This window comes from Lepus europaeus, chromosome 10, assembly GCF_033115175.1.
Source record: "Lepus europaeus isolate LE1 chromosome 10, mLepTim1.pri, whole genome shotgun sequence".
In the NCBI taxonomy this organism is placed as follows: domain Eukaryota; kingdom Metazoa; phylum Chordata; class Mammalia; order Lagomorpha; family Leporidae; genus Lepus; species Lepus europaeus.
This window is the reverse complement of record NC_084836.1, coordinates 6,323,447-6,332,588: the sequence shown is the minus strand read 5'-3', so window position 1 is coordinate 6,332,588 and position 9,142 is coordinate 6,323,447. Positions and strand designations below refer to the sequence as shown.

The 9,142-nt window shown below is 53.5% G+C and overlaps 1 protein-coding gene across 1 annotated transcript; it reads right to left on the bottom strand.

Annotated features, from left to right (window-relative positions):
* Positions 1–408: 408 nt before the first annotated feature.
* On the bottom strand, positions 409–9,069 carry PHF5A (PHD finger protein 5A). The gene is made up of 4 exons (XM_062202780.1): positions 8,965–9,069; positions 8,579–8,602; positions 8,007–8,173; positions 409–1,013 (listed from the first exon to the last, which is right to left on the bottom strand). Exons 1-4 carry the CDS (start codon positions 9,014–9,016, stop codon positions 924–926), a joined length of 333 nt encoding a protein of 110 aa, XP_062058764.1. The 5' UTR covers positions 9,017–9,069; the 3' UTR covers positions 409–923.
* Between the last annotated feature and the right edge of the window lie 73 nt (positions 9,070–9,142).

Sequence of the window (9,142 nt, the reverse complement as noted above, 5' to 3'; positions counted from 1 at the left end):
GGTTCAAGTCCCAGCTGCTCTACTTCCAATCCAGCTCTCTGCTATGGCCTGGGAAAGCCATGGAACATGGCTGAAGTGCTTGGGCCCCTGTGCCCATGTGGGAGACCAGGAAGAATTCTGCTCCTGGCTCAGCTCCAGCCGTTGCAGCCATCTGGGGAGTGAACCAGCAGATGGAAGACTTCTCTTTCTGTTTCTGCCTTTCTGTGATTGCCTTTAAACTAAATAAATCTTAAAAAAAGAAAAAAAAAAAAAAAAAGAGAGAAAGTGGAGCAGCTGAGACTCGGACTGGCACCCATATGGGATGCTGGTGTTGCAGATGGTGGCTTAACCTGTTACACCACAACACTGGCCCCAACACCAGCCCCAGTAGACACATTTTTAAGAAGTTAAAGGCTGAAGGTGACTGAATACCAGAAAATAAACACCAACTTTATTGATGTAACAGCAACAGGAAGGGTTTCCAACATCCTAGAAAACATGAAGCCCGCACCACCTGCAGGCACTGCAAAATGGAACACCCAGCACGGCCGTGAGCGCCGCCGCCGGCCGAGGGCCACGTGGACATCCGCCTTTAGAGCTGCTGCGGGCACAGGCTTTTCACCACGGGGCGCTTGTGTCAACGCCTCAAGGCTGAAATGGTCCAGGCCTGTGTAGCTCTCGGTGTAGACATAACACATCAACGTGGGGAACAGGGCCTTTCCTGAATTCACGATCACCCCCCCCCCCCATAAGTCAGCCAGGAGCTGTGAAGAACCCTTTCCGTCTACCCGACCCCGGGAGAGGGAGAGGGAGAGCGGCAAGGTGGTGGATGCTCGCAGGCAGTTCTGGTGGTGCTCGGGCTGGGCTCCCTCCTGCTGGGGTCCTAGGTGTTTCTTCTGGTAGTTGCGGCAGCTTGGTGGGGGAAGGAAGGAGACACCCACCAATCACCTCTTCTTAAAGCCGTATTTTTTGCGTTCATAGAAGAGATCTGTCTTAGAGCTCCCCAAGTTGACAATCTTGGGGCACCCATCTCTCTGCAAAACAGAATGAAGAAGCGGTTAAGTTTCCGAGATTTCAGGGCAGGTGTTCTGGCACAGCCAGGTAAGTGCCGCCTGAGATGTCCGCGTCCCACATCCCTGCCACTCTGCTTTGGATCCGGCTTCCTGTTATGCTCAGAGAAAGGCCCAAGTAACTGGGCTCCTGAAACCTCTGCGGGATGTATGGGTGGAGTTCTGGCTCCTGGCTTCAGCCTGGCCCAGCACTGGCTGTCAGGGGCACTGGGGGGTTAACTGTCAGGTGGGAGATCTTTTTCTGTCCCTTTGCCTTTCAAATAAATAAATTAATTAAAAACAAAAAAGAGACATACACTTAAGGAAGAACAAAAGCTAAGCACCTCCTCCATCATTCAGAGGGCAATACATAGTTTTGCATCTGTCCAAATACCCGTATCTCCTTCAAACGGGAGGTTCAGATCAACCAGTGCTGGCACAGCAGGTCAAGCTGCTGCCTACAACACTGGCATCCCATAGGAACCGTGCCTGGGAAAGCAGCAGACAGCCTAGGTACTTGGGCCCTAGTACCCAAGTGGGAGACCAGGATGGAGTTTCTGGCTCCTGAATAGAAGATCTCTCTCCCTTTTTGTAACTCTGCCTTTCAAATAAATAAATAAACCCTAGGAAAAACAAGCAAAACAGATCAACAGCACTATCTTTTAAGACTTTAAAAAAAAAAAAAAGATTATTTATTTATTTATTTATTTGAAAGTCATAGTTACACACAGAGAGGAGATGAAGAGAGAGAGAGGTCTTTCATCCACTAGTTCACTCCTCAATTGGCTGCAGTGGTCGGAGCTGTACTGATCTGGAGCCAGGAGCTTCTTCTGGGTCTCCCACATGGGGCAGGGGCCCAAGGACTTGAATCATTTTCTTTTTTTTCTTTCTTTTTTTTTTTTTTTTTTGACAGGCAGAGTGGACAGTGAGAGAGAGACAGAGAGAAAGGTCTTCCTTTTGCCGTTGGTTCACCCTCCAATGGCCGCCGCGGTAGCGCGCTGCGGCCGGCGCACCGCGCTGTTCCGATGGCAGGAGCCAGGTGCTTATCCTGGTCTCCCATGGGGTGCAGAGCCCAAACACTTGGGCTATCCTCCACTGCACTCCCTGGCCACAGCAGAGAGCTGGCCTGGAAGAGGGGCAACCGGGACAGGATCGGTGCCCCGACCGGGACTAGAACCCGGTGTGCCGGCGCCGCAAGGCGGAGGATTAGCCTGTTGAGCCACGGCGCCGGCCTTGAATCATTTTCTACTGCTTTCCCAGGCCAGAGCAGAGAGCTGGATCGGAAGTGGAGCAGCCAGGACTCGAACCAGCGTCCATATGGGATGCCAGCATTGCAGTCAGCAACTTTACCCACTGCACCACAGCACTGGCCCCAAGACCTTTTCTTTTAAAAGACTTATCATCTATCCGCTGGTTCACTCCCCAAATGGCCACAATGGCTGTGGTTGTGCCAGGCCGAAGCCAGGACCCAGGAGCTTCAGCAGGGAGCTGGATTGGAAATGGAGCAGCCAGCCTCGTAGGAGGCAGGTTTATCCACTGTGCCAGAATGCTGGCCCCAGCTATCTCATTTTTCATTTAGCCGATTTTTTCTTCTGGGGATTGGCATATTTCTGAAAAATGCACAAAGCCCACAGTAACTTGGAGTGGTATTTCAGGACACCTGTGGCGCGTGCCACACGAAGTCCTATCGAGCCTGGTGTACCAAGGGAGCCAGTCCTTCAGTGGGTTGTAGGTAAACTCAAATAAGCTCTGCAATGTGTCATCCAAGTCCTCGTGGAAACGAGGAACCTGCTGCCTCTCCTGCCTGAGGCCGGCAACATGACCGTGTTCTTCGTTCTGCAGAGGTGTGTGAGACTGCACAGTCTGGCTGTGTCGCCGATCGGTGCGGCTGTGGACCTCCCCTCCTCACACGGTGCACGAGAACTGCATCAGGTCGTCTGCAAAGTCGAGACTCCTGGGAGGCACCACGTGACGGACCCATTTCCCACGCTTACTGAGCTTAAGCTAAGGTGGCAGGCTCTGGTGCCGAACACTTGTTTTTTCGGTTACTTATTTATTTATTTTAAAGTCAGAGTTACAGAGAGAGAGGGAGAGGCAGAGAGAGAGGCCTTCCATCTGCTGGTTCACTCCCCAATTGGCTGTAATGGTTAGAGCTGCGCTGATCTAAAGCCAGAAGCCAGGAGCTTCTTCCCGGTCTCCCACATGGATGCAGGGGCCAAGGACTTGGCCAATCTTCTGCTGCCTCTCCGGGCCATGGCAGAGAGCTGGGTGGGAAGTGAAGCAGCTGGGACCTGAACCAGCACTGATGAGCGATACCGGCATTGCAGGCCCTGGCCCCTTGTTTTTTAATTTGGGAGGAAGACAGCGAACACTCCCATCTACTAGTTCATGCCCCAAACGCCTGCAAAAGCCAGGGCTGACCCAAAGCCAGGAATTCAGGTCTCCCACGTGGGTAGCAGGGACTCCACTACTTGAGCCATCACCACTGTCTACCACTCAGCCTGCAGCGCTCCTACACGACACCATTTTGAGTCTTGGATGTTCCACTTCCAATCCGGCTCCCTGCTAATCCAGCTGGGTAAGCAGTGAAGATGGCCCAAGTCCCTGGGCCCCTGCCACCCGTGTGGGAAACCTGATGAGGTTCTAGTCTCGGCTTTGGCCTGGCCCAGCCCTGGCCACTTGGGGAGTATACCAGTGGAGGGGGAGGGCAGTGAGCAAGTCTCGGATGCCTCCCCAGGGGCAGGAGCTGTCATATCCCCTGCTCGGTTTCATTTCGTGTGGTAACCAATAAAGGCCATTCAAACCACACAAACAGAAAGAGAAACAAAGCCAGTTTCAAATAAACAAACAACCGATAAATGAATCTTCAGAAAAAACCAGAGGAGCCAGAGCCTCTGCCCAAATGTCAACCTTGATAAACCGTGGACTTGGCCGTGAGCAGACACGGGTGAATGCCGCCAACAATGCCGGAGATGCTTCCGTCACGGCTGCGGGGCAGCGGGGCCGTTACAACGTCCAGCGGACACCCCCCAGGGCCGGTCAGCAGCCGGTCGCTGAGGGCCAAAGCCTCCCGCAGGAGAGCTGAGAAGACTAAAGGCACCTGTGACCGAGCCGGGGTGGCCTATGTCCTGCAGTCTTTACTTACGGCTCAGGAAGTTGAAAAGAATGGCAAATCTGTGAGTTAACTTTGAAAAATTTCAAGTGTTTTTTTGCATCGGAGTGTCCTGCTTTCCATGTAAATAAGAGTACACACAGGTCCAGCAGCAAGCAGGGAAGGCACCCAGCAGATGGTCAGGGTTAACTGCTCTGAGCGAGACCAGGTATCTTCCACCAGGACACTGCCCACAAACGGGCAAGAACATCTTGGAGGTTATGGTGATCGACCATCTGAAGCTCACTCTGCCCAACAGAATCTACTCCGCCCCTCTGTGTCAGAGCCAATTTAATCAGTTTAAGGTAAGATTCAGGGGCAGACATTTAGATTACAATGCTGGTTAAGAGACTTGCATCCCTGGGTTCCATGACTGGCTCCAGCTTTTTGCTAATGCAGACCCTGAGAGGCAGCAGTAAGGGCTGAAGTGACTGGGCCCTTGTCACCCATGGATGAGACCTGGATTGGGTTCCTGGTTCCTGGCCTTGATCTTGGCTGAGGACTGGTCACTGCAGGCATTTGGGGAGTGAACCAGCAGATGGGAGCTCTCTGTCTCTTACAAAGAAAAAAGTTTCTGAAAAGTCCAATGTTTCTCTGTAAGTGGGCAATATGAAAAATGGTTGAGACATATGGAGTCAAACAGACCTAGGTTCCGATCCCGGATCTGCAGCTTCCTGGGCCCGTGACCCTGGAGCAAGTTCTCGACCCTCGCTAAGCCTCGGCCCTCTCACCTGCGCTACACGCAGCACGAGTCCCATCCGTTACTGCTCCTTTCCTCACGTTCTGGTTGGAAGGAGTGAGGACAAAGAGACGCTCAAGGAGTGCAGGAGTCATGGTCAGGGGACCGAAGTGGCGCTGCCCCGCAAGGCACTGCCAGCGAGAACCCCGGCAGCAACACGCACAGCTGCTGTGCTCGACTCCTGCTTATTCCAGTGGCTTTGAAAAACTCTAAATGAGAGCGCCCAGCTTAGCCTACTGGCCTGATTACCTTATAAATTATGCAAGCTGCAAGAAGAGAACAGTAAAGGGGCTGCTCTGCTCGCAGGTTTCTGCACAGGAAAAAGCCCTAGGCATTAATCTCCACGAGGATCTGGAAGGCTGAGAGGCGGGATCATGTCACTGGACTGCTCGTGTTCCCTGGAAACTGCGAAGCAAACGTGAGCCAGGCCCATCTCAAATAGCCTCAGAACACTGCCATGTAATGTAAAGTAAGGGAGTGACGTCGGGATCCTCGGGGACAGAGAGGCCTGGGCAGCCGGGGGATCAGGTCGCCCATCACGCGCAGAGCAGCCAGACAGCAACGAACCTCTATTACGCATGCTCTAGTTGCAATCCTATGCCAGATAAGAACTCTATAGTTATAACCATGCAAAAGCTCAAGAAAATGTCCTTAACTGCACTCTAGCTAGTGTAAGAACTGTCTGTACTCTTCTCATTGTTCACCTTACCATGATTTTACTGCTTACAGACTGTAATTACCAAACACCAGGTATCAGACACCCCGGAAGGGGACTCCTATGGATAATTTATAGGGCCAGCATCAACCCATGTATACTGCGGTCATACTACCTCTCAGGCACTGTAGCAAGACCCAGGGAATCGGGGTTGGCGCTGTGGCATAGCAGGTAAAGCCACTAACTGCAGTGCCGGATCCCATATGGGTGCCGGTTCGAGACCCGGCTGCTCCACTTCCAATCCAGCTCTCTGCTATGGTCTGGGAAAACAGTGGAAAATAGCCCAAGTGCTTGGGCCCGTGCTCCCATGTGGGAGATCTGGAAGAAGCTCCTGGCATCAGATCAGCCCAGCTCCAGCTGTTGCGGCCAGTTGGGGAGTGAGCCAGTGAATGGAAGACCTCTCTCTCTCTCTCTCTGATTCTCCTTCTGTATGTGTGTAACTCTGACTTTCAAATGAAAATAAATAAATCTTAAAAAAAAAACAGAAACAAAAAACACCCAGTGAAAAGGAGAGACAAATACACAAATCAAATCCAGATCCGTTCTCTGAAGCAGCATAATCCAGCTGGTGGACTACGGCCTCATTTTCAGAAAGAGGAACATGATTTGAAAGTCAAAGGTAAATGCAGATCAGGGTCGAGGACAGGAAAATGTGCAAATCACCAACTGAAATGGAGTCCGACACTTCAATTACAGCCTTTCTCATCTCCATAAACAACACATGATTTGATGGTGTAAGAAAGGATCCTGGGGGGCTGGTGCTGTGGTGTAGCAGGAAAACTGCCACCTGCAGTGCTGGTGTCCTGGATCACGTCCAATCCAGGGTCCCCGCTAATGGATGGGGAAAAGCAGCAGGAGATGGCCCAAGTGCTTGTGGCCCTGCCACCCACATGGGAGACCAGGATGAAACTCCTGGCTCTGGCCTGGCTCAGCCCTGTCCATTTTGGCCATCTGGGGAGTGAACCACTGGGTGAAAGATCTCTCTAACTCTGACTTTCAAATAAGTGAATAATGATTTTTGTTTATTTAAAAGTGGAGCAGTCAGGATTCCAAATGGCGTTCTGATATGGAATGTGGCTTAACCTGCCGCACAATCCCCGCTGCTTTCGTCTTGAGAAGAAGCAGATTCGTGGGTTTCTATCAGTAAGAGCCCTGTTGCCAGTACCATTCTAAATATAAAGGACAGAACTTGCCTTTGGCGCTGACCCACAAGGCCTTTCCCTGGCGTCTGGCTCAGTGAGTCAGAGACCTAACCACTGCCGCCACGTAATATCAAGGTAGATGTGCAATCAATTCTGCAGTATTAAACCAACAACAGCGTTCACTCCTACACGCACACCCATTTACATATTTATCTAAAGTCCGAGTTAGAGAGAAACATTTCATCTGCTTGTTCACTTCCCAAATGGCTGGAGCTGGGCTGGTCTGAAGCCAGGAGCCAGGAGCTGCTTCCAGGTCTCCCATGTGGGTGCAGGGGCCCAAGCACCTGGGCCATCTTCTGCTGCTTTCCCAGGCACATTAGCAGGGAGCTGGATTGGAAGTGGAGCAGCCAAATCGAACCAGCACCCATATGGGATGCCAGCTCCGCAGGTGGCAGCTTTACTGGCTACACCACAGCACTGGCCACAGCATTCATTCCTTAGCTACTTAAAGCTGAAATCAACTTGAACCATCCCATGGGCACAGTGTATTAAGCTGTTGCTTACAACACTGCTATCCCACATTGGAGCGCAGGCTCATATCCTGGCTGCTTCACTTCTGACCCAACTCCCTGTGAATGCGCCTGGGAAAGCAGCAACAGCCCAAGTACCTGGGTGCCTGTCACCGATGTGGGCGACCCAGGTGGAGCTTCAAGTCCCTGGCTTCAGCCTGGCCCAGCACCAGCTGTTGCATGCATTTGGGGAGTGAACCAGCAGATCTCTCTCCCTCTCTGTCATTCTGCCTTTAAAAAAAAAAAAAAGTCTTATTCCTTAAACAACAAACCAACCTGAACTGCCTCCACATCAATGCTGTTATCACATCACCAGACAGTCATGATCGATCCAAGAAAAACACCGCGTAGTTAATGCACACCATGCGCTGTGCTAGGACTTAGCAAGTGCAGGACGCTGCTTCTGCGTACGAACAAGCAGACACCAGAGCAAGGAGACGGCGCTCCCAAACTGCTGGTGTCCACAGGATTTGCTTCTGTTGCACTTCTGTCTTTGATCCAAAAGAGCTGCCTTTTCGCGGACTACACCCAGCCTGGCTCAGAGAACGTGAAGCTATTACAACCCAGGCGACCAGCTGAACACAGTGACCTCCACGGGCCAGAGGAGACTGCTGTGGGCGGCGAAGCCTTGGGAGGCTCAAGAGCAAAGCCCAGACACTCACGTCCTTCTCCTGGATGGTGCACTCCTTGCAGTAGTAGGCGTCGGAGACCCCGGGGCCCCCGCAGATCACACAGCGCCCCTGGTAGGAGCCGTAGTTGCATTCGTCACAGATGCGCACCAGGGTGCAGGGACGCACGTAGGAGTCACAGATCACACACTTGCCGTCACCTGTAAGCAGAGAACCGAGTCACGCTCCCTGCTGAGTACCTCAGCCTCCGTCTACGCCGGCCTCCCCACACCGGGCTCTCTCGGCGTCCATTTACATCTCCTCCACAGGTAATACTACTACTACTAATAACAACAATAAAAAGTGGCCAACGAACACCTATCAGGCCCCGAGAGCCGCTCCAGGGAGGCCAGGAGCTGAGTGTACGGGGCGGGGCCACACGGCTCTGGGACCTCCCCTCCAGAGCCTACAGATCTCCCCCAAGCTGAAAGTACAGCACGCAGGTGAGCGTGGAGCAGCGGGAGGGCGGAGGTTCGGTGTTCGCGCGCCCCCAGGCACATCCCCCCGAAGCCCCCTGCGGCCACGGGAACCTGGGTGTTGGGGGGCGGAAGGCGTGTTCCACTCACATTTCTCACACAGTCTTCCGATGGCTGCAAGAGAAACGCAAACAGCATTAGCACGAAGGCTTTGATCCAGAGGAACTCCCGGGGCTGGGCGTCGGGGCGGGGGCGAGGGCAGCAGGGCCCCGCGGGATGGCCGTTGCCTCACTACGGACTTCGATCTGAACCGAAGCGCCCGGCGCCCGCGCCCGGCCACACACCCTGGCCGCCTGATCCGACTCCCAGCACGTGCGCCCGGCGGGCCCCGGCACAGGCCACGCACTGGCGCGACAGTCGAGGCGGGAAGCGGGGCTCCTCCGAGGGAGCACCCTAAGGATGAAGAGGGAGTCCCCGGGCCCCCCGCTCGAACTGCTCCCCCTACCCAGGCAGCCGAGGGCGAGGCGCTGTCTCACCTACACCGGCCTGCTTGCGGCAGAAGATCAAGTCCGGATGATGTTTGGCCATAGCCGCGACCCAAGCTCGCCACCGGAAGCTCCGGGAACTTCCGCCCGCCCTTTACCCCCATCTTGTTCCTGCCTTCAGGTCGCCGTGATTGGTCGTCGAGGCTTCCATCAGCAAGTACAAGCTGCA